Source organism: Oncorhynchus gorbuscha, linkage group LG26 (genome assembly GCF_021184085.1).
Source record: "Oncorhynchus gorbuscha isolate QuinsamMale2020 ecotype Even-year linkage group LG26, OgorEven_v1.0, whole genome shotgun sequence".
NCBI lineage: Eukaryota > Metazoa > Chordata > Actinopteri > Salmoniformes > Salmonidae > Oncorhynchus > Oncorhynchus gorbuscha.
This window is the reverse complement of record NC_060198.1, coordinates 31,786,594-31,810,912: the sequence shown is the minus strand read 5'-3', so window position 1 is coordinate 31,810,912 and position 24,319 is coordinate 31,786,594. Positions and strand designations below refer to the sequence as shown.

Sequence of the window (24,319 nt, the reverse complement as noted above, 5' to 3'; positions counted from 1 at the left end):
GATTTCCAAACATTTCTAAACCGGTTTTCACTTTGTCATTATGGGGTATTGTGTGTAGATTATTTTATTTGATCCATTTTAGAATAAGGCTGTAATGTAACAGGATGTGAAAAAAGTCAAGGGGTCTGAATACTTTCCGAAAGCACTGTACTGTATATAACCTTGAGAGGGTTAATCATTCTAGACACATGGTTTTACTACCCTGGGAATATGAGTCCCAGGACTGGATTTAGCCAGCAGGGGAAGTGTTTAAACAACTCAATTATTAAACACCTTCGTTTATTAATTGATGGGCTATAGGCCTGTAGTATATGGTGTTAGAAATGCAGATGGGTATCTAATTTTTATGTGTTTCGACATATGGCATATTATTGCTTTATTGATTTTTTTTTAAATGAGATGTAACGTTCCATTTCGAGTGGATTATGAATAGGCTATGGATGGGTAATCCTGGAGCAACTGAACGGGTATAGTCATCTGGCTCTCAGGACGCATCTCTGCAGACATGAACCAACCCTAATTACTGGCCAGGTGATGCAGAGCGGACCCCTCAGGTCTCTATTTGAACCTGATGTCGGAGTATGCGCCCCTTTCTGTTATTTTTCATCGTGCAATTAATTTCCTGTGTCGGTGTGCCTGGCATTGTAGCCGTAATGTTTGTCTGCCAAAGTAAACACCCACTCTATGGATTTAGTGTGCGTTATTGGTATATATCACGATATACAATAAAAACACACACCCACCCTTTTTAGGCATAAATCAATCGGTGATATAGCTGTGGTGTATCCATTCTCTACAACAGTAACCACATTTACGTCCCTCAATCGACTATTTAGTCTTCTGTAAGACACGGGTAGATTCCAGGGGAGACTAAAGTATGACGTCATGTTACGGGGACCATATTCCCCATGCGCAGTCACCGATACATGTTTTTTAAAAGAATGGAAAGAACGCAATGCTGACGGACTTTAGGTCACCCTTCCATTAGGCTATATTTCTATAAGTCACACTGAGCCATTAATACGACGACTCTCTTATTACAACTCTTACATTTTACAATTGTGAATGAATATGCAGAGATGTCGGAGTGTAATGGGGTTTCTAGCTTATTAAGGTACTCGTCGAGTCTAAAGACGCTCCTGGCCCTTTAAGAGCGGAGGGAGGGGGTTCTGAACCGCTTGGCTGCGGTGTTTTTGTCTCCATGTCAGTGAGCGCTCCTGGCCCAAGACGTCTGAACGGATTTATAAGGATAGGTAAGGACAACAGCCTTTTGATAAGATCATACATTCTTAATTCCCAGCAGCTTGTATGTTAACATTTGCTCAATTAATAAGTCCAAAATGGTGTCTTGCGTAAGATTTCTTTTGTCCTATCCGTTCCCCGGTTTGTGTCTTACTTCTAGAAGTAACGGGTCTCTTATTGCCCATTCTCTATCTATTTAACTGCGTTATGTTTGAATGAATTGGCGTGCACTTTTCCCTAAATATTACAATAAGTGTTAATGGCCTAATGAGTGGTTTTGTTCTCGTGTATAGTGGGTTATTTGGCTGAGTATCATTGGCGATAACGCGCTCCTCGAGGGAGCGCACACGATGCATTTGGTACTGGCGCGTGTGTTATCCCTGAGACGTTTTGTCTTTAGGTCATGTTGGCTGAATTTTATTGACAGCTGAGAGAGCGGTCTCACATTTTCACTGGGGTTATTGTTCAAATTGGAGAGAAGATCTTTAGTTAATATTTGCGTTCTGGAACATTTTGGAAACTTGCCAGCCTCACTCTTTTGGCTAAACTTTTTAAAATTAGAAACTTCTACTAAATCGTTTTTCGATCATGTTCTTTCTTCAATCAAATGAAGTTTTGAAGTTGAATCCCTGAATAATTTAAGATTAATCCCTCATTTAAAGGAAACCCCGTGATTGCCGTTACTCCAGGGAGAGGGTGGGTCCCTTCCATTCTTCCACTTTTCATTAGCCTACTTCCAGATGTTCATCACTTTCTCATTGCCGCTCTGCCCTTAACTTTGGTCTGGTTTAACCGCCCGTCCGTGACTGGTGGTCAGTTCAGTGAACGGATGTCTGCCTCAAAAGCTATAGGGCCTAAGAGAGGGCTGCTTCAACAGCAAGTTGAATTCATTCTATCGGGTTTTCCTCCTCTCTAGAAGAAGCAGTATCTGGAAGAACATTTAACGCCTGTAGGCCTAATAGTCTACGAATGATTCTCAAGGTTTATCTATTGGTAATTATTAGACTGTTGAATTTTGGAGAAGATGGTTACAACCCAAGTGTCATTTTGTGGGAATATGCTACAGTCTAGATAGGCCCATATAATTGTATGGGGTCCTTTTGATCAATCATTGATCACTTGATAGCAGTCTGCTTTCACACAGACTAGGCCTACTTTATAGGTGACCGACACAGGTATCCATAGGTGTCCTAGAATGTAAGGTGCCCAGTTGGAGTTATCCCATGCTCGTGCCAGCAGCAGCGGGGATGGAATGCGTAGCCTGTCTCACCGACCACATTCCCGATTACAACGTTTGGAACGAGGGGCGCTGTAGTGCAATTCCAAATGGAGGAATGCAAGGTTATAAAGCCCATTTGTAGCGGTGGACCACACGCTGGGCATTTTAAATGATTTAGCTAGACTAATGGAATTACGCCATTAACCTGCATGAAGCTTCATGTCTGTGATTGTCTGGATTTATTAGAATTTGCGGACAGGTCGTAGCGGGCCAGACTGTCCCCTTGCTGACACCCCTCTGTTCAGCTGAAACCATGGTTACACACATGAGCAATTAATTTAGAGTTGCTTATCACCTTGAATCAGGTAGTGGAATATAATTACAGACGCTCTGTGAGTTAATGCGTGTAGCCCGTCAAGGTATATTTCACTCTGCCATTTTACAGTTCATGTCTTCTTGGTGAGTCTGGAAACTAGTCCTATCACATCAGTCAATGAACAATTGTTACTGATTCAGTGAGCAGAAAGCCTTCTACTTCTGCACAGAAAGGCATGTTATACTTGAGCCTTACACTACTGCCATAGACGGTGTATAATAGGCCACAGCTCAAATACACATTTGGACATCATTGTATAGTTTTATGCAAATTGCACACAAACATACGTTTCTTGTTTTGGTGGTAAAAAGGATCACAGTTTGTGCACCTTTTTATTGATAGCATATCAATATTTTTTACTTTAAAATTAGAGTAACTTATCACCAAATTCTCCATCAGTATTAATATGTTTTTTGGTGGAGCCTGTAGGCTATAGTTCCTTGCTTATGACTGTATGACTGCTAATCACTCATTGCTGTGGAGAGGTGCAGATGTGTTTAGCTATAGCAGGGGATGATGACATAGCTCTGATATTAGAATGGGGCCAGATTGGTGGATTTGGCCGTTGAGGGTTAATACCCCTACTTATTTATCCAGACCTACAGCCAGAGACAAATCCTTTAACGTTTTAGTCAACATATTCCTTCATCATGCATGTAGAGTCCAAGGATGCATGAAATCATTATCTGCTGGACTAATCTCTGGAGGTAATCCTTCTTAATACATGAATCGTTCTGAAAGGGAAGATAGATTTTTCTATTCGCTGACTCGCAACAACCTACTAATACCTTGTTGTGTGTTTGTGTATACCTGCCATGTCTATAGGGGTGGTTCAAGTCCTGCTTGTTGTTATCTCATTTACTTCACTCATTGAGTCAGTCTGGAAACAATCAATGAGGATCCCGGTGAACGGGTCACTTATATACATCAACAGTGCTTCAGTGCTTGACTACTTCCTTCCGTTGCCCCACTGTGCGTCATGTGACCACCACTGACTGGCTCCACTGACCTGAGGTTTTAACCCCAAAACTGCTGTGAGTCTGACCAGCTTTCCCCTGCCTGACCGGACTAACAGCTCTGCTCTGGTCTTCGTCTCCATCTCCCCTGAACCTTCCCCAAATCCTTCCAGAACACTGCCTCTCTGGCCTCCATCAACCCTTATCCCTCTACCTCCCGTTCTGCACAGGAATTTTCCCACTCTCTCTTTCTCTCACTCTGTCTCTCACTCGCTGTCTCTCCCATTCCTCCCACATCTCTCTCTAATGCATACAGTTTTTCTTCTTTTGTTTCTGTTGCAATTCCTGTCCCTGGGCCCCACCCTTAGCCAGGCAGTTTCCTTTTGGAGGGGTCAACACAATGACCAATGGCAGCTGTGATGCTGATGTTTATTCTTCTCCTGTTCCAGACGTAATGTGAGCAGGCAGGCAGGGCTGAGGCCAGGTCAAGCAGTAAGGCCACTCCCTGGCTGTATGGGCCAGACTATTTCTGCAGCGTGCCGTCTTTTCTCTCCAGACCCTACTCCTCCTTAATGTTAAAAACAGTCGTCCTATTTGCTTGCAGTAACAAGGCATAGGCTACATAGCTTGGCTGGGTTAAGGCTTCACTGACATTTTCAACCTCTCCCTGACCCAGTCTGTAATACCTACATGTTTCAAGCAGCCCGACATAGTCCCTGTGCCCAAGAATGGCAAGGTAACCTGTCTAAATGACTATCGCCCAGTAACACTCACATCTGTAGCCATGAAATGCTTTGAAAGGTTCGTCGTGGCTCACTTCAACACCATCATCCCAGACACCCTCCAATTCAGATACCTCCCCAACAAGTCCACAGATTATCTGGGGCGGCAGCGTAGCCTAGTGGGTAGAGCGTTGGACTAGTAACCGGAAGGTTGCGAGTTCAAACCCCAAAGCTGACAAGGTACAAATCTGTTGTTCTGCCCCTGAACAGGCAGTTAACCCACTGTTCCCAGGCCGTCATTGAAAATAAGAATATGTTCTTAACTGACTTGCCTGGTTAAATAAAGGTAAAATAAAAAATATTGATAAAAAATATTGACCCTTTTTGCAGTTACTTTTTTTTTTTTTTTTTTTTACTGCTGCAGCAGTAAACTTTACTACTGTTTATTATCTATCCTGTTGCCTAGTCACTTTATTCCTAGTTATATGTACTGGCTCAATTACCTCGTACCCCAGCACAATGACTCACTCACACTCCGTGTGTGTATACTATGGCCAAGTTATCGTTACTCATTGTGTATTTATTATCACTTTGATTATTATGTGTTATTACTTTTCTACTATTTCTCTATTTTCTCTCGGCATTGTTGGGAAAGGCCCGTAAGTAGGCGTTTCACTGTTCGTCAACACCTGTTGTTTACCAAGCATTTGATGAAATAAAATGTGATTTGAAAAAATGTGATATGTCTTCACCGTTCCTAGTTCAAACCCACTATTAGTTATTCAGAAGCACATCGCCCACAGTAATTTGTTATACCCTGGTCATATGAGAGCATCTGTCCTCCTCATGCACATGTGAAAGTCTTGTTTTTCATGTGAATGAGGCACGGCATTTGCTCTAGAAAGAGTGGTTTACTTGTAAAGTAACCACATGGTGATAAATGGCTGCCATCTTTGCCACTTCTGAGTAGAGACCAGCAATTCATTGGTTATTAATGCATGACCAGTTGGCCAAATTAAGCCATCTGTTAGGATGAGAGTTAGAGTCACATACAGCAGTCCTCAGCAGATGCAGAAAGAGCAATGAAGGTTTCTCCACCAGCGAATAATGTAACACCAGCATGACGTATGTATTTGTTGGTTTAAAAAAAGAGTTTTCATAATAGTTCCAATTTTCCCATGTATATTGTTCGTTAAAAAAAAATGGTATTATACACATTGGACTGAGGTCAATCATGAGTAGCCTGGGTGCTGACAAAATAACCTTCAGCTTCATTTAGAAACTAGGAGTGCTGCCTCTTTGTGTGCTGGGTTTCTATTGTGAGTCACTTTTGATCCTTAAACCAGTAGTGGAATGTTCAAAATATGATAGTAATCTTACAGGCCTATCAAGTTCAGATGATGAAGAAAGATCTTATCAAACGTAATTCACCCTAGGTCAAGAGTTCCTCTTTATTCCTCCTGAATCCCTGTGATGTCTGCCCTGTTTTGGCAAGAGCAGAGGACACAACATTATGGTGTGGCTGCTGGGAGTTTCAATGACTCATACTGGTGGATTCGAAATCTTAGAACAGTCATTGGTGTTCTCATTCTAGAAGTTTCCATTTAAAAGTTATTCTCTTCTCCCTCCTTATTTTCTTTCTCTCCCCCACTCCAGCCTCGCCCCTCTTGTTCACCCACACCCCTCGTTCTTTTCTCCGTCTTTCACTCACATACTGTACCTCCACTCTCCTGCTCTCTCTTTACTTTACTCCCTCATTCTTTCTCCCTCTCCATCTCATTTTCCCTCTCCTTGTTACTTTTTCTCCTGGGCTTGGAGGAAGTGACTGGGTTGTTTCTGGGTCCTGGGGGAATACAGCGACGGAGCTCCTTTTCCTGTAACCCTTTCTTCATCAGACCTCAGGCAATCCCACAATAAGCTATTTTAATGGCACATCAATGACATGTAGTCCTTTATAATGACCAGTGAGAAAGGGTGACCCACGACGTGCCCTCTTCCAGTCCGGGGTCGAGTGTTGAGGGGTTGTGGTGTTGAGTGCCTGTGCACGGTGATACCTTTTGAGTGGGTGTACTGCGTATATGTCGTCATCTCACTGCTGCCGTTGAAAGGTTACTACTGTCATGGTGGGTTTGATACTCAACACTACAATTTCCCGGCGTGTTTAGATGGGAGATGAGAACGGAGTTACTGTATGCCCTCCACATTTTGTTTCTTCAGAGCTCATACCTGAAACAATGGACTGAAATGATTCAGCTGTGTTTGTGGAGCTGTGGGAGTTCCATGGGTTCAAAGGATCCTGGTGTGTGTGTGTGTGTGTGTGTGTGTGTGTGTGTGTGTGTGTGTGTGTGTGTGTGTGTGTGTGTGTGTGTGTGTGTGTGTGTGTGTGTGTGTGTGTGTGTGTGTGTGTGTGTGTGTGTGTGTGTGTGTGTGTGTGTGTGTGTTCAGCTGTGTGATGAAAGGGTGGTGGGTGCAGACGTGGGAGTGTGTGTTAACCTATCTCTTCAGAACTGTTTGACTCTTTCACAAAAACAAGAATGTACAAATGTTTGCAGAGCCTACCTCCTCCCTCATAACACTGGACACGACATACACATTGGTATATACTGTGTATGTTGGTATATACTGTGTATGTTGGTATATACTGGCTATGTAGTTTTAGTTTAGTTATGACATTTTACAGTCTGTATACACTAGTTATTACACCGTTATTATACTCTATAGTGATATTTACTGATGCCTTCTAGTATGATAGAATCACATTTGTATTGATTTGTGATGACTGATAAGAGTAGGAGTCTAAGATATGTACACAGACCTCCCAGACATTGGTTGCTCGTCATCACTGGGCCTGTTTGTATTTCCACTCTCTGACAGTGTCTGGATCCAGAACAGGGCCTCAGACAACATCACGTTTGTTTTGAGGCTTATTTTCTTTCTTGGCTGTAATAGTCTCTCTCTCTCTCTCTCCTATCTCTCTCTCTCTGTCTATCTATCTATGTGTCTCCTCTCTCTCTCTTTCTATCTATCTATGTGTCTCTCTCTCTCCTATCTCTCTGTCTATCTATCTATGTGTCTCTCTCACCATCTCTCTGCCTATCTATCTATGTGTCTCTCTCTCTATGTCTATCTATCTGTGTCTCTCTCTCTCTCTCTGTCTATCTATCTATGTGTCTCTCTCTCTCTCTCTCTATCTATCTATCTATCTATGTGTCTCTCTCTCTCCTATCTCTCTCTCTGTCTATCTATCTATGTGTCTCTCTCACCATCTCTCTGTCTATCTATCTACGTGTCTCTCTATCTCCTATCTCTCTGCCTATCTATCTATGTGTCTCTCTCTCTCCTATCTCTCTGTCTATCTATCTATGTGTCTCTCTCTCTCTCTCTCTCTCTCTGTCTATCTATCTATGTGTCTCTCTCTCTCTCTCTCTCTCTCTCTGTCTATCTATCTATGTGTCTCTCTCTCTCCTATCTCTCTCTGTCTATCTATCTACGTGTCTCTCTCTCTCCTATCTCTCTGCCTATCTATCTATGTGTCTCTCTCTCTCCTATCTCTCTGTCTATCTATCTATGTGTCTCTCTCTCTCCTATCTCTCTCTCTATGTCTATCTATCTATGTGTCTCTCTCTCTCCTATCTCTCTCTCTATGTCTATCTATCTATGTCTCTCTCTCTCTCTCTCTCTCTCTGTCTATCTATCTATGTGTCTCTCTCTCTCCTATCTCTCTCTCTCTCCTATCTCTCTCTCTATGTCTATCTATCTATGTGTCTCTCTCGCCATCTCTCTGCCTCTCTTTCTCCCTCCCTCTCTCTTTTATTTATGTATGTAAATATGGGTTGATCGTGCCTCTCTCTCTCTCTCTCTCTCTCTCTCTCTCTCTCTCTCTCTCTCTCTCTCTCTCTCTCTCTCTCTCTCTCTCTCTCTCTCTCTCTCTCTCTCTCTCTCTCTCTCTCTCTCTCTTTGCCCCTCCTAGCTCTATATTAGAACCAGCTGTGGAACTAGGGGCTGAATGAATGGCTCATTGTGATTTGGCTGTCGTTCCTCTATGAGGCTCTGTTTCTCTCACTCTCTCCTTCCCTCTGTCCCATGACAAAAGTATTCAACAATGGACTGTGTAAGATAAAAGGTCATAATGTGACATTCTGTAAATGGAAATGTCTGACGTCATTTGGCCACGACTCCACAATGAAATGTACTAGTTACGTCCCAGGCGTTGCAGTGAAAGCCAAGGTATGAGAAAAAGGAAATAACCTCCATTATCACGCAGCTTATCTCTTGGAACTTGCACGTATTCGTGACAGGACGAATCTGAAATCACATGGATTTGCAGATGGCTGGATTCCTTGCAAATCACGCGTAAGTATAGGTGATGTCGTGGAGATGCCTTGGCAACATCTTGGGGTAACAATATCTGGGCCGCCCCAGACGGCATCCCCAGCCGCATCCTCAGAGCATGCGCAGACCAGCTGGCTGGTGTGTTTACGGACATATTCAATCAATCCTTATCCCAGTCTGCTGTTCCCACATGCTTCAAGAGGGCCACCATTGTTTCTGTTCCCAAGAAAGCTAAGGTAACTGAGCTAAACGACTATCGCCCCGTAGCACTCACTTCGGTCATCAAGTGCTTTGAGAGTCTAGTCAAGGATCATATCACCTCCACCCTACCTGACACCCTAGACCCACTCCAATTTGCTTACCTCCCCAATAGGTCCAGACTTTCTGACGGACCGCCCCCAGGTGGTGAGGGTAGGAAACAACATCTCCACACCGCTGATCCTCAACACTGGGGCCCCACAAGGGTGTGTTCTCAGCCCTCTCCTTTACTCCATGTTCACCCATGACTGCGTGGCCATGCACACCTCCAATTCAATCATCAAGTTTTCAGACCGCACTGCAGTGGTAGGCTTGATTACCAACAACGACGAGATGACCTACAGGGAGGAGGTGAGGGCCCTCGGAGTGTGGTGTCAGGAAAATAACCTCACACTCAACGTCAACAAAACAAAGGAGATGATCGTGGACTTCAGGAAACAGCAGAGGGAGCACCCCCCTATCCACATCGACGGGACAGTAGTAGAGAGGGTGGAAAGTTTTAAGTTCGTCAGCGTACACATCACGGACAAACTGAAATGGTCTATCCACACAGAAAGCGTGGTGAAAGAGGTGCAATAGCGCCTCTTCAACCTCAGGAGGCTGAAGAAATTTGGCTTGTTACCGCAAACACTCCTGTCGGGCTGTATCACTGCCTGGTACGGCAACTGCTCCACCCACAACCGTAAGACTCTCCAGAGGGTTGTGAGGTCTGCATCACCGGGGGCAAACTACCTGCCCTCCAGGACACCTACACCAGCCGATGTCACAGTAAGGTCAAAAAGATCATCAAGGACAACAACCACCCGAGCCACTGCCTGTTCACCCCGCTATCCTCTAGAAGGCGAGGCCAGTACAGGTGCATCAAAGCTGGGACCGAGAGGCTGAAAAACAGCTTCTATCTCAAGGCAATCAGACTGTTAAACAGCCATCACTAACATTGAGTGGCTGCTGCCAACATACAGACTCAATCTCTAGCCACTTTTATAATTAACATTTGGATGTAATAAATGTATCACTAGTCACTTAAACTATGCCACTTTATATAATGTTTACATACCCTACATTACTCATCTCATATGTATATACTGTACTCTATACCATCTACTGCATCTTGCCTATGCCGTTCGGCCATCGCTCATCCATATATTTATATGTACATATTCTTAATCATTCCTTTACACTCGTGTGTGTGTATAAGGAAGTTGTTGTGAAATTGTTAGATATTATTGCACGGTCGGAACTAGAAGCACAAGCATTTCGCTACACTTGCATTAACATCTGCTAACCATGTGTATATGACCAATAAAATTGGATTTGATGATTTGATTTGGGTGTTCCTGTGAAACCAGAGGGGTGTGTTACATGGCACCGGGTTCAAGAGTGTGAGTCAAGAAGTGCATGAAAACATTGCTCAATGTCATGACAGGGAGGTTCCCAGCCAGCCTCGGTTGATTGGCCATACAGCAGTCTGTGTTGTTGTGGTTCAAACTCAGACGGATGAGACGTTTTCTCAAGGCACTAGCTGCATGGAGGTCTGCTGTCGCTCTGAAATGAGGTCCATCGACTCGTGAGTTCTATGGGCATTTTGTGGTGAGATGGAAAGGATGTTTTTCATGTGAGGAGCTGTCACTCTGAGGCAGTGGAATGTGTTTCTGGGGTTTGTTTTCTACTGCAGACCTGGGTGTTTTTAGTCTTACAGTAACCAGTCCTTGGTAACCTGCCTAAACAGTGGGTAATCCCTGTTTTGTATGAGAGGCCTGTTTGTAGCCCTCTGGAGAGGCTGCGATGGACTTGTTAGAGTTGTCATGGACGTTTTGAGATTTGATGGCTGGTTAAAGATTCACCGGATACCTCAATGATGTGCTTCATTTGGAACTTGGTTGCATTTATCCCAAGTTTATTTTGTGGGTCGATCTGGGCTTTTCTGTTTTCTGATCTCTATCTCAGTAGGTTTATGAAATGGATGTTATGATTTCTTAATATAAATGTTAATATCGTTCCATTATTTTCCTCCATGCTGTGCTCAGGTGCTGACCGTGAGAAAGAGGGGAGGGAAGAAAAATAGGAGAGAAGAGAAGCCAGAGTGAGGAGATTGGGAAGGAGGAGAGACAAACCCTGCAGCACTCTGAGCAGCTGGTATGGAGCAGAAAATAAATCCCTCTTTTCCTAATTCATAAACCATTCCCATTCCCAAACTTGTGCAGAATAGCAATCACACAAAAGGCAGTTATTTAAGACGTGGGTGGAAAATTCCATGATTTTCTCTGGGTTGTGGGATTCAAGGCATTTCTTACTTTGCTATAAGCACAGCTTAATCCCTGTGGCAATAAAACATGAGGTAAGACTGAATAAAGACAATGTTGGACATACAGTCAGGTCCAAAATGATTGGAACCCTTGATAAAGATTAGCAAAACGGACTATAAAATAAATAATACAAATACTGAGACATGTTGTATGCTCAAATAAATTGGGAAATTATATTGTTTTTATTATTATACTAATATAATTGCTCAGAGAAAGAGATTTTGTTTAGCAAGTAAAGCAATTTTCTCTAAAAGATAGGGTTCAAAATGTTTGGCACCCCGGTTTCCAATACCTTTCAATACCTCACCTTGCGAGGATAACGACACTGAGCCGTTAAAAAAATATATGTTTTTGCTCATCTTTGTCAAGGGTGGCAATAATTCTGGACCTGACTGAAGTACTAGCCCTGAGTTTTTTCTTCCAGAACTAAACCTACTGTATCTGACCTACTAACCATGATGGTCACCCTCCTCTGATCACAAAGATCTGTGTAATGTGTTGTAAGAAATGTGGTATGTATGTTTTGAAACAGGTGAGGGACACCTGTGTCTTTTATTGAGGGACTCTGTGTGATCACAATGTAGCGGTATATTAGCACATTCTGAAACAGCTTCGGTGTATCAATGTTGCAACAAGTCACAATGATTAAAGGTAGCAAAGCAGCAATCACGCAGGCACACTCTGGCATCCAACAGAAACATCAGCGGTCTCAGAGACACATCCTATTTTGTGCTTGAAGGATCTGAGTTTTTCTCCCCTTGATTTCTAATCTTAATAGTCAGAGTGGGGGACCCTGGAGGCGGGCAATGTTAACTTCCGCTGGTCTGGAACGTGGGGAGGAGCGGGGCATCAGTCTGGGGCAACTCATTCCTCCTGGAGGAGGGTAGAGAATGGCTGGAGGAGGAGGAGGAGAGGAGGAGGTTAAAGTCTGGGACTGGGAGTGTATCACTGAAGAATGGTTGGCTGGCTGTGCTGGTGCTGCTGAGGAGGAGCAGGGGGGTACACTGGACTCTAATCACTGTCATCTCAATGGAACACTGTTTACAGCCCAGAGAGAGAGGGAGTAAGGTCACCCACATACATGGTGGAGCACAAAGACACGGCAGACACACACTTACGGGTGGACACGCACGTACAAACACATGCACGGACGCTCACACACACACACACACACACACACACACACACACACACACACACACACACACACACACACACACACACACACACACACACACACACACACACACACACACACACACACACACACACACACACACACACACACACACACACACACACACACACACCTAACGAGGCACTGTTGTAGAGGCAGATGCAGAAGGTTTGGGGGAGGGGAGGAATTGGAGCACCAGGCAAAGAGAGAGAGGGGAGAGGGAAGAAAGCGGCCCGTAACAGAGTACATGTTCACTTGACGTGAGTAGGAAAATAAAGGAATATTAAACTAAATTGAGAGTTAGTATGAGAAGGAGAATGAGAGAGAGAAGGAGGGTGTGGAGAGGAGAGGAGAGTTTTGGCCGTCGTCATTGCTGAGGGCCTGGATGTTTGTCACGCTGTGTAGCTGAACTGAACACTCTAATTATATCTCATCAACTGTGCCCCTGTCAACCAGACCTCCGCCTTCCTGTACTCTCTCAATGACACACACACGCCACCTTCCTGTTCTTTCTCATAGACACACAGAGACATCTGACACACTCACATTCCATATTTCAGATACGCTCACATAAGCATTTATACTGTACTCATACCAGGAAATGCACATTAAACGATGCATCTCAGAAGTCATTTGATTTGTTGAAACTACTTTTTATTTTATTTTAATTATTTAAAAAAAAACGTTTACATTTTTATTTAATGGAGAAAAAGAATCACCCCTTTTTTCTCCCCGATTTCATGGTAGTTACAGTCTTGTCTCATCGCTGCAACTCCCGTACGGACGAGGCGAAGGTCGAGAGCCATGCGTCTTCCGAAACACAGCCCAGCACAACCCTACCTAGCCGCACTGCTTCCTGATACAATGCCCATTCAACCCGGAAGCCAGGCGCACCAATGTGTCGGAGGAAAGACTGTACACCTGGCGACCGTGTCAGCATGCACTGCGCCCGGCCTTGTTGCAACTACTTTGATACCAACACTACATGTCCTGCCATCATTTTGCGGAGGTCACATTTGATCTTATCAGCGTTTTTTTGATCATATCAAATTGTTTGCCTTCTTTGTTTGTGTGTGTGGGGAGGGGGAGGGGGGGTTCGTGTGGGAACGTGGTGTGTGCGTATCTGTGCGTGTATGTGTTTGCGTGGGCGTGCATGTCTGTGTGTGTTGCCATATCAGTGTGAGAAAGACAGAGATAGGGAGAGCTACAGTATACAGAGAAATTCAGGCTTCAAAAATACCAAGTCAATCTAGTCAATGTTTCCAAGTGCCCTACTTTCCCTGAAATGGGCAAGAGCATAAACAGGCGCTGACGAGAGTCATGAGATTAGAGGGAGGGAGAGGACGAGGGAGGGGAGAGACAGAAATTGAAATGAGCAGAGAGAGAGACTCCTTTCTTGCTGATGGAACAGAACAGTAAACTGGGCATGAACTAAGTATGCCCTGAGAACAAAATCAATTCAAGTCCAGACTTTTGATGTCTGTTGTACAGATTCAGCTGGTGAGGCTCCAGTGGCTAATGCAAGAGATGTAATGCTGAAAAAGTGAATCCCCAGTTCCCACAAATGAATGACCTAGAAAGTTAATATTTAGCAGCCGGGGAGACACACGGAATCAGAGACCCCTCATTGTGGGCAGTATGTCATCGCTGGCAGCATGTCACTTTCCTCTTGCCACAAGCAAACATAAACTGCAAAGGGTGTCAGAAGAATAGCCCAGCCATCACTATTAACTTCCAAACAGAAATGTTAGTACACCAATAGCAAGACATCCAGTCCAAACAGAAATGTTAGTACAGCAATAACAAGACATCCAGTCCAAACAGAAATGTTAGTACAGCAATAGCAAGACATCCAGTCCAAACAGAAATGTTAGTACACCAATAACAAGACATCCAGTCCAAACAGAAATGTTAGTACAGCAATAGCAAGACATCCAGTCCAAACAGAAATGTTAGTACACCAATAGCAAGACATCCAGTCCAAACAGAAATGTTAGTACACCAATAGCAAGACATCCAGTCCAAACAGAAATGTTAGTACACCAATAACAAGACATCCAGTCCAAACAGAAATGTTAGTACACCAATAACAAGACATCCAGTCCAAACAGAAATGTTAGTACACCAATAGCAAGACATCCAGTCCAAACAGAAATGTTAGTACACCAATAGCAAGACATCCAGTCCAAACAGAAATGTTAGTACACCAATAGCAAGACATCCAGTCCAAACAGAAATGTTAGTACACCAATAGCAAGACATCCAGTCCAAACAGAAATGTTAGTACACCAATAGCAAGACATCCAGTCCAAACAGAAATGTTAGTACACCAATAGCAAGACATCCAGTCCAAACAGAAATGTTAGTACAGCAATAGCAAGACATCCAGTCCAAACAGAAATGTTAGTACACCAATAGCAAGACATCCAGTCCAAACAGAAATGTTAGTACACCAATAGCAAGACATCCAGTCCAAACAGAAATGTTAGTACACCAATAGCAAGACATCCAGTCCAAACAGAAATGTTAGTACACCAATAGCAAGACATCCAGTCCAAACAGAAATGTTAGTACACCAATAGCAAGACATCCAGTCCAAACAGAAATGTTAGTACACCAATAGCAAGACATCCAGTCCAAACAGAAATGTTAGTACACCAATAGCAAGACATCCAGTCCAAACAGAAATGTTAGTACACCAATAGCAAGACATCCAGTCCAAACAGAAATGTTAGTACACCAATAGCAAGACATCCAGTCCAAACAGAAATGTTAGTACACCAATAGCAAGACATCCAGTCCAAACAGAAATGTTAGTACAGCAATAGCAAGACATCCAGTAGGCGAATAGAAAGAAAGTTCACAACAACATGAAATATGCATTGGTTTTCCCAGTGTCGATCCCAGTGTGCATTTGGTCATTGTTTTGATTGTGTTTAATGTGGTGAATGTACTATCTTGGGTTGAGTGTATGGGAGCAAGAGGAGGGGGAAGGGGGATGAGGGGAGACAGTGGTCAGCTGAAATCTCTTTATCGTCAGCTGACGAATAGAGGGGGAGAGAAAGAATGAAAGAGGAGGGAGAGATGGAGGGAGATACAGAGAGAGGGAACAGAAAGGGGAAAATAAATGGAAAAAGAGTGGGAGAGAAAGAAAGGGCGAGAGTGTCTGTAAACCCTAAATCGAGAACCTCTGTTAGTGTTCACAAACGATTCCTAATAAGGCTGTAACTGGCAGCCTCCAACCTCTCTCTCCTGGAATAAGCTGCCAGGAAACTTTCCCCTTCTAACTCTTCTCCTCCTCTGAATATTATAACCAGAAACAAACTGTGTACTATCAAGCAGAAAGATGTACTATCGAGCTGAAAGATGTACTATCGAGCAGAAAGATGTACTATTGAGCAGAAAGATGTACTATTGAGCAGAAAGATGTACTATCGAGCAGTAAGATGTACTATCGAGCAGAAAGATGTACTATCGAGCAGAAAGATGTGCTATTGAGCAGAAAGATGTACTATCGAGCAGTAAGATGTACTATCGAGCAGAAAGATGTACTATCGAGCAGAAAGATGTACTATCGAGCAGTAAGATGTACTATCGAGCAGAAAGATGCACTATCGAGCAGTAAGATGTGCTATTGAGCAGAAAGATGTGCTATTGAGCAGAAAGATGTACTATCGAGCAGAAAGATGTGCTATCGAACAGAAAGATGTGCTATCGAACAGAAAGATGTGCTATCGAACAGAAAGATGTACTATCGAGCAGAAAGATGTACTATCGAGCAGAAAGATGTACTATCGAGCAGAAAGATGTACTATCGAGCAGAAAGATCTACTATCGAGCAGAAAGAACGTAAGCAGGCAGAAAAACAGAGAAATGGCTAATTGAGGCTAAATATATTACACAAAAGATTCTTAGGGACATATAACAAGATGTTAGATATAGCCAACCCACCATATGACCATCCTACAATATGACCAATTAAACTCTCAGGCCATCCCAACAAAGAAGCAGTATATTGACCAATACAAACCCAGCTTATGTTACTCTGCCCTCGTGAGAAAGAGAGACTCTTCAACTTTAAGGGTTGTCATTGTGACCCTACACTCTTAGAAACAAGGGTTCCAAAGGGGTTCTTCGGCTATCTACATAGGAGAACCCTTTTTGGTTCCAGGTATAACCCGTTTGGGTTCCATGTAGAACCCTCTGTGGAAAGGGTTCTGCCTGGAATGAAAAGGGTTCTACCTGTAGCCAAAAATGGTTCTTCAACGGGTTTCCCTATGGGGACAACCGATGAACCCTTTAAGGTTGAAGATTCCACCTTTTTTCACTGGCCTTTCCCCTGCTGGTGTATCTATGGTATCCCTCCCCCCACCCCACCCCCTTTGTGTACAGTGTATTGTCAAATACCTTACAGTGGGTTGCTCCATTAGGAGTAGTTATTCTGACTGTATTGTGGAAGTGTTTGATAGGTTTGTATGACTGTGTCTTTCTCTCCCCCCAGGTGAGGTTTTGTGGGTAAACGTGTGACATCATGGCTCAGGTGCTGCACATGGACCCCAGCTTCCCAGGAGGTATGGTCCTAACTCTACTCTTTCTATTTCTTAACATCATAATACTGAATCCTCTCACACAAACTATCATGTGAGTGCATAATCTATTTCTCATGTAGGGACTGTTTCCCAAACACAGATTAAGACTAAAAAGTCATTTCAATGGTGTTTCTCCATTGGGCATGCTTTTCAGTCCAGGATTTAACTTAATCGGCCTTGGCCTAAAGTGTTTAACATCCAAAATAACTTCGATCAACCTAAGGTCTTTAGATATCTTAAACCAATCAAGGTCTGGCTATAACCAACTACTTTATTTATCAAACTGTTTCTACCTAATTTGTGTAACTACTATTAGAGTATATACCCAAGCACTCAGTATCCCCGAGAGATAATGCTTTTTTCTGAAGTCTGAGTCTGAGATTAGATGGCAGATTTCCGCTTGTTTTAACTCTATTTCCTGTTCCCTGCAGGGAAGCTTACCCCGTCCGCTCCCCCCTCTCTGCATGGGAAGGAGCAGGAGGCGCCCTACTCGGTGGAGACCCCCTACGGCTACCGTCTGGACCTAGACTTCCTCAAGTATGTCAACGACATTGAGAAGGGCAACACCATCAAGAAGGTGCCCGGTCAGCGCCGGCCCCGCTACGGGTCTCTCCCCCGGGGGTACGGCTACACAGGCTCCTGGTGGACCTCCACAGAGTCCCTGTGCTCCAACACCAGCCAGGACAGTCGCCAATCATCCTTCTCCTACTGCGCCCCAGGCTACCACCCACACAGCTCCCACTCCCACTCCCAGAGGCCCAGCTTCAGCACGGCCCGGGTGGAGAAGACCCTGCTGGACGCCCGCAGGAAGTTGGAGGAAGAGAAAGAAGGGGCCCCCAGGAGGTTCTCCAGCACACTGGGTAGCATGCACAACAGCATGGCCGGATCCACCACCTCCCTGAGCAGCGCCCACAGCTACAACCGCACCCATGGAGGAGGAACGGGCTCCTTCACCCCCATGAGCTCCGGCATGTCCACGCCTGTGTCGCCCACCCCGGCCCACCTGCAGCACGTGAGAGAGCAGATGGCGGTGGCTCTCAGGAAGATCCGGGAGCTGGAGGAGCAGGTGAAGACCATCCCTGTGCTCCAGGTGAAGATCTCTGTGCTGCAGGAGGAGAAGAGGCAGCTAAGCGTCCAGCTGAAGAGCCAGAAGTTTCTGGGACACACCCTTGGCTTTGGCAGAGTGGGCCGGCCCCGAGGGGAGCTCTACATCGACATCCCAGAGGAGGAGGTGAGCTCTGGGGCTGAAGTCACCACCAGGGTTGCAGCAGGGCCTCTGTCCCCCACCACCCCAACCAGTCCTGAGGGCTCCAGGCCGCAGGCAGACTCAGGCTGTGAGATTGAGGACACGGTGATCGTGGGTGGAGTGCGGCCGGCTGGGCAGAGGGAAGTGCGTACCATTGGGGTGGGACCAGAGGAGGCGAGGGGCAGCCAGCAGGTGGATGTGGGCATTGGGGTGAAAGAGCAGGACCTAGGGCTGTTGCCGGAGACAGAGGCCCTGAAGAGCCAGGTGGGCCAGCTGGAGGGCCAGCTGAAGAGGACGATGCAGGAGCTGCAGGCTACCCAGCAGCAGGTGCAGGCAGCTCAGAGGGAGAGGCAGGCTCTGGCCCCCCAGGCAAACCACTCGGTCAGGGCCACCAGTCTGAGCTGGCAGGAGCAGCAGGGACGCAGCCTGCAAACAGTAGTCAGCTTTACCCAGCAGCCCCATCACCGGGCGCAGAGAACTGTGGGAATCCAGGTGTACACCCTGGAGCAACCAGCCACTGTGGTGGGGGTGGGCACGTTGCTCCGAGCAGAGGGGTGCAGCTCCCCCTCCCTCCCTCCAGGTGGTACAGTCCTGGAGGGAACCCACAGAGGACATGCACAGGCCCTGGGCCCAGAGGGTAGGTCTGACTTCAGTGATAAGTTACAAGTGATATCAAATGAAATGAAGTAGGTTTAAATGGGGCGGCAGGTAGTCTTGTGGTTAAGAGCGTTGGGGCAGTAACCTAAAGGTCACTGGTTCAAATCCCTGAGCCAACTAGGTGAAAGAGGATGTCGATGTGCCCCTGAGCAAGGCATTTGCCTCTATATGCTCCTGTAAAATGTACAAATGTTTTCTATAACAATGAGTTGTTGGGTTGAAAAACCACGTGTTTTCTTTGATTGTTGATCCCTTCCATCTTTTGTCCTCTTCCTTTCCATTCCTCCAGATGCAGCTGTTGAGCTGCCCATCGCCATCTCCTCCAAACAGGTTCGAGAGGTCCTAAGAAGTGAGCTGTCCACCTCTGTGCCTGTCACTAATCCTGCCATCGCCATTGATACCATTGGTAATCAGATGGCTTTGCTGCATCTGAAGGAAGGAGAGACACCCCAGCACACTGCCATAAACACTGTCCATTATCAAGAAGACCCATCAAAGCCAGGTAGCTATGGACCGTACGACTCCTTACCTTAACCCTCCCGCTAACTGTCCCTGACGTAACATAACGTTGTGGCAACATTGGGCCTTCTCTCCAGCTGCAGCAGCCTCTCCCCAGACCGCCCTGAGGTCCATTATGAAACATAAGGCAGAAGGAGAACCTGGCTCTCCATCCACCAAGAAGAACCTGCAGTTCACTGGAGTCAATGGAGGGTACGTGTGTTATTGATAGTATCTAACAGTGTATTCATGTTACACTACAGAGATCGTGAGTTGACGTGTGTGATAGATCAGTTCTGTCCTGCAGGTATGAGTCCACCTCCTCAGACGACAGTAGCAGTGAGAGTTCAGAGGAGAGTGATGCCAGTGAATATCATGAGACCACAGAGAAACTCCCAGAAGCACCAGAGTCTGCTGCGGGACGGCACCAGCAAGCAGCAGCAGTCCCAGTCTCCTCCACAAGGCTAGAGCATGCCACCCCGCTCCCAACCACCACCGTCCAACCACCAGCCTGTCAACCTGCCTCTGAGCGGAGCACCAGCCAATCAGCAACCATACGCTCAGGACTGCAGCATGTATCCACCTTATCACCAACCTTGAACACTGCCGTGCAGCAATGTGCCTCTGACTCTACCCCCACTGAGACTACCTACCCATCTCCAGCCAATGACTGTGGCCGTCAGGGGAGTATTGTCCAATCATCGGTCCCTGACCCTATCCCTCAGGAGTGTACCTCCATAAATACTAGCACTGAACCCACTACACCTGAGCAGTGCACCATCCAATCAGCACCTACCTGTTCTGCACCCCCCAAGCCACCCAGATGCCAACCAGAAGCCACTAACCCGGAGGTAAAGCAGGGTGTCACCCAATCAAATACCACTGATGTCACCGTTCAGCTAGATGCCATCAAATCACAAACTACTGACCTCGCCCCTCAGCATTGGGCTACCCAATCGTCAGCTACTGAACAAAGCTCCCAGCAGAGGATAGTCCAATCATCAGCCTCGACACCAGCACCTGGAAACGCCCCAAGTGCTGCTGGAGCAGCCAATCAAGAAACCAGGTAAACCAGCATAACCATTTAAAAACTCTAATCAGTAGATGTGTCATTCCATCAATGATTTCAAGTGCAGTATAATATTGTGTATGTATGTGTTTGAATTTGCTGTGCTTTCTTTCATCTCTGTCAGACTGGAGTTCAGTGAGAGCCTGATGGCATCTCTCCATGCCCTGCAGAAAGCCCTGGGTGAACCAAATGCTTTCAGCCAGCAAGCAGCAGTATGCAATTCTCTTTTACTCTGCCCACCATGCCAGTTTAGATGACTTCATCTGCGACTTGTCATTTCATATAGTCACTTTCTACAAGATTGTGTTCATGTAACCAGCGGGATTTGAACTCAGGTCTCCTGCACTTTACAATACTGGGTTATCCCATTAAGCTAAAGCTGTTAGGCCTACATCCATCTGTGTATCATAAACAGTGTGAGTTACTTTGACCAGTCCTGTCTGGTTGTTAGTCTGAGACCGCTCTCTGTGTTTTCCCTCCCCAGAGGACAGCCTACACCACGGTGCTCCAGGAGTGGCTTCGTGTGTCCTGTCACAAGGCAGCTGACACTGCCATGGTCAGGGCCTATATGGATACCTTCTCCTCCGTCTCCCCACAGCTGCTGAAGTTTGTGGTCAATATGGCCGACGGCAACGGCAACACGGCCCTGCACTACACCGTCTCCCACTCCAACTTCCCTGTGGTCAAGCTGCTGCTGGACACTGGTGAGTGACTGGGGTATGTGTATGTTTACAGACAAGAGAATAGTGGTCTACTTTTGTGGTGGACAAGTAAGTGTTTGGTTTGTTCGTACAGTACATGGATCAGCACTGTATGAATGTGTATATCTAACACAGACTTGTGGTCTGCCATAGATACAATGGACTGTATGCATAACCTTCATGTACTGCATTGCATGACTGTTAGTGAAATGGTTTAGGGATTTAATTCCCATAAACGTGTCCTGGTCGCTCTCTCCCTGTCAGGCCTGTGCAACGCTGACAAGCAGAACAAGGCCGGGTACACAGCCATCATGCTGACAGCTCTGGCTGCCTTCCACTCTGACAGTGACCTTCACACTGTCCTGCAGCTGCTGCGCACAGGGGACGTGAACGCCAAAGCCAGCCAGGTACACTATGCCCCCTGCTGGACAGCAGGCCTCCCTGCACACAGCCAAACTCAAGCAGACCAATGACGTTCCTCCCGAGCCCCTGACAAAATGGCTATTTCAGCTACTTCAGTTAGATGGCTCCTTTGCATGTATGTTGCTGATAGCTCCACATTGTATCTATGTTCTGATGGAATTAAAATTCTCAATTTGTTATGTTGGGCCAGGACATGTCTTTTCTTGCCTCTGATGGTTTTGTAATTTTGTGTAAGAAAAGCTGACTGTTGGTGTTATGCCAGCTCTTATAACTACTGCCTGGAGTTTTTCCAGGTCAGAAGGTCACACGGTCAGGAGACTGGTAAAACTCGTGGCCTTCCTAACGGGTAACTGTTGTATGTTGTTAGGCGGGTCAGACGGCGTTGATGCTGGCAGTGAGTCACGGGCGAGGGGACATGGTACGGGCGCTGCTCTCCTGCGGGGCACAGGTCAACATCCGCGACGACGACGGCTCCACGGCGCTCATGTGTGCCTGTGAGCACGGCCACGTCGACATCGTGCGTCAGCTGCTGTCTGTGCCAGGCTGTGATGTCACCCTCACTGACAACGTGAGTCAACAAGCCTACTCCCAAACTTCTAGGATTTTACATAGCATTTTACGAGTTGTTTTCCCACCCCGTTTTCCCGACTCTCTGTCTAACAGCATCTATGAGTCTGTCTCCCATGTCAATACAGTGTCTTTGACTGTTTGTTTTTTAACTTTCTCTTCTGTCTCTGTCTCTCTATTTTGCTCTCGGCGGTGCAGCTGTGTGCACCAGCTCCCAACCCTGTCTCTCATCCTTCCCTCAGCCTGACCTACTTTTTCTTGCCTTTCTCACCCTCTCTCTCTTTGGCAACCCAACCTATGGTTATCTCTCTCTCTCTCTCCACTAGGATGGCAGTTCAGCCCTGTCCATAGCCCTGGAGGCCAGTCAGAATGACATCGCTGTGCTTCTCTACGCTCACCTCAACTTCGCCAAGCCTCCTTCCCCTGTAAGTGTTGTCAAACAGAGAATGTACGTTAACATTTGAACAAAAGCAAACACACAACACTTGTGGGTGCATCAGGTGGTGATTTATAAATATTGTTTTACCCTCAAGGTATCACCAAAGTCTCCTCTTTTGGGATCCTCTCCCCCCTCTGGTGAAACAAAGTGACCACACTGTAAGATACCTTTTGGAGAATTTAGCAGCACCTCTTCAACCAGCTCCTCAACCATTCCACCACAAGTGTTGATATCTGTGTATATATATATGTGTGTGTGTGTGTGTGTGTGTGTGTGTGTGTGTGTGTGTGTGTGTGTGTGTGTGTGTGTGTGTGTGTGTGTGTGTGTGTGTGTGATTGTAATGGTCTTTTTTCCTCTTCTCTCTGTCTGTTCTCTCTGTCTGTTCTCTCTGTCTGTTCTCTCTGTCTGTTCTCTCTGTCTGTTCTCTCTGTCTGTTCTCTCTGTCTGTTCTCTCTGTCTGTTCTCTCTGTCTGTTCTCTCTGTCTGTTCTCTCTGTCTGTTCTCTCTGTCTGTTCTCTCTGTCTGTTCTCTCTGTCTGTTCTCTCTGTCTGTTCTCTCTGTCTGTTCTCTCTGTCTGTTCTCTCTGTCTGTTCTCTCTGTCTGTTCTCTCTGTCTGTTCTCTCTGTCTGTTCTCTCTGTCTGTTCTCTGTCTGTTCTCTCTGTCTGTTCTCTCTGTCTGTTCTCTCTGTCTGTTCTCTCTGTCTGTTGTTCTCTCTGTCTGTTCTCTCTGTCTGTTCTCTCTGTCTGTTCTCTCTGTCTGTTCTCTCTGTCTGTTCTCTCTGTCTGTTCTCTCTGTCTGTTCTCTCTGTCTGTTCTCTCTGTCTGTTCTCTCTGTCTGTTCTCTCTGTCTGTTCTCTCTGTCTGTTCTCTCTGTCTGTTCTCTCTGTATGTTCTCTCTGTCTGTTCTCTCTGTCTGTTCTCTCTGTCTGTTCTCTCTCTGTCTGTTCTCTCTGTCTGTTCTCTCTGTCTGTTCTCTCTGTCTGTTCTCTCTGTATGTTCTCTCTGTCTGTTCTCTCTGTATGTTCTCTCTGTCTGTTCTCTCTGTCTGTTCTCTCTGTATGTTCTCTCTGTCTGTTCTCTCTGTCTGTTCTCTCTGTCTGTTCTCTCTGTATGTTCTCTCTGTATGTTCTCTCTGTATGTTCTCTCTGTATGTTCTCTCTGTCTGTTCTCTCTGTCTGTTCTCTCTGTATGTTCTCTCTGTATGTTCTGTATGTCCTGTATGTCCTGTATGTCCTGTATGTCCTGTATGTGCACGTCGGCATGAAACTCAGCACTTGACACGATCCTAACGCATCTTTTCTTGAAACAAAAAGGAATTCATCGTGATGCTGTACTCACATATAGTTCTTTACGCACAAGAGTCTGTTTTTTTGTTGTTTGGTTACAGTGTTGGTTGAAATCAATCTCGGATAATATTCACATGACAGAATAAGCCGTTCCCCTTGTAGCAGCTCAACACACAGACTCGACTCAGCAATAGTCCCACTAACATTCATTTTGTGTGCTTTTATTGCCGCTCCATAAGCACGATTGTATTACTTT

At 45.6% G+C, this 24,319-nt stretch overlaps 1 protein-coding gene across 4 annotated transcripts; it reads left to right on the top strand.

Annotated features, from left to right (window-relative positions):
* The first annotated feature begins 991 nt into the window (after positions 1–991).
* kank2 (KN motif and ankyrin repeat domains 2) lies at positions 992–23,110 on the top strand. Of its 4 annotated transcripts, none has more exons than XM_046330385.1 (13): positions 993–1,253; positions 11,133–11,241; positions 17,090–17,159; positions 17,609–19,060; positions 19,370–19,582; positions 19,677–19,791; positions 19,886–20,644; positions 20,772–20,859; positions 21,132–21,351; positions 21,613–21,755; positions 22,139–22,339; positions 22,665–22,763; positions 22,872–23,110. In XM_046330385.1, the coding sequence occupies exons 3-13, from the start codon at positions 17,120–17,122 to the stop codon at positions 22,926–22,928; spliced, it is 3,387 nt and encodes a 1,128-aa protein (XP_046186341.1). In that variant the 5' UTR covers positions 993–1,253; positions 11,133–11,241; positions 17,090–17,119; the 3' UTR covers positions 22,929–23,110. The 4 variants fall into 4 exon arrangements, with proteins under 4 accessions (XP_046186344.1, XP_046186341.1, XP_046186342.1 ...); XM_046330386.1 differs by lacking the exon at positions 993–1,253 and adding an exon at positions 10,634–10,672; XM_046330387.1 differs by lacking the exon at positions 993–1,253 and adding an exon at positions 10,674–10,695.
* The last annotated feature ends 1,209 nt before the right edge of the window (positions 23,111–24,319 follow it).

Excerpts from the sequence above, each read along its gene's own strand:
- kank2 (XM_046330388.1), top strand. The coding sequence starts at position 17,120 with ATGGCTCAGGTGCTGCACATGGACCCCAGCTTCCCAGGAG. Across the intron at positions 19,792-19,885 it reads TTCACTGGAGTCAATGGAGG|GTATGAGTCCACCTCCTCAG; the intron begins GTACGTGTGTTA and ends TCTGTCCTGCAG. Across the intron at positions 21,352-21,612 it reads CAAGCTGCTGCTGGACACTG|GCCTGTGCAACGCTGACAAG; the intron begins GTGAGTGACTGG and ends TCTCCCTGTCAG.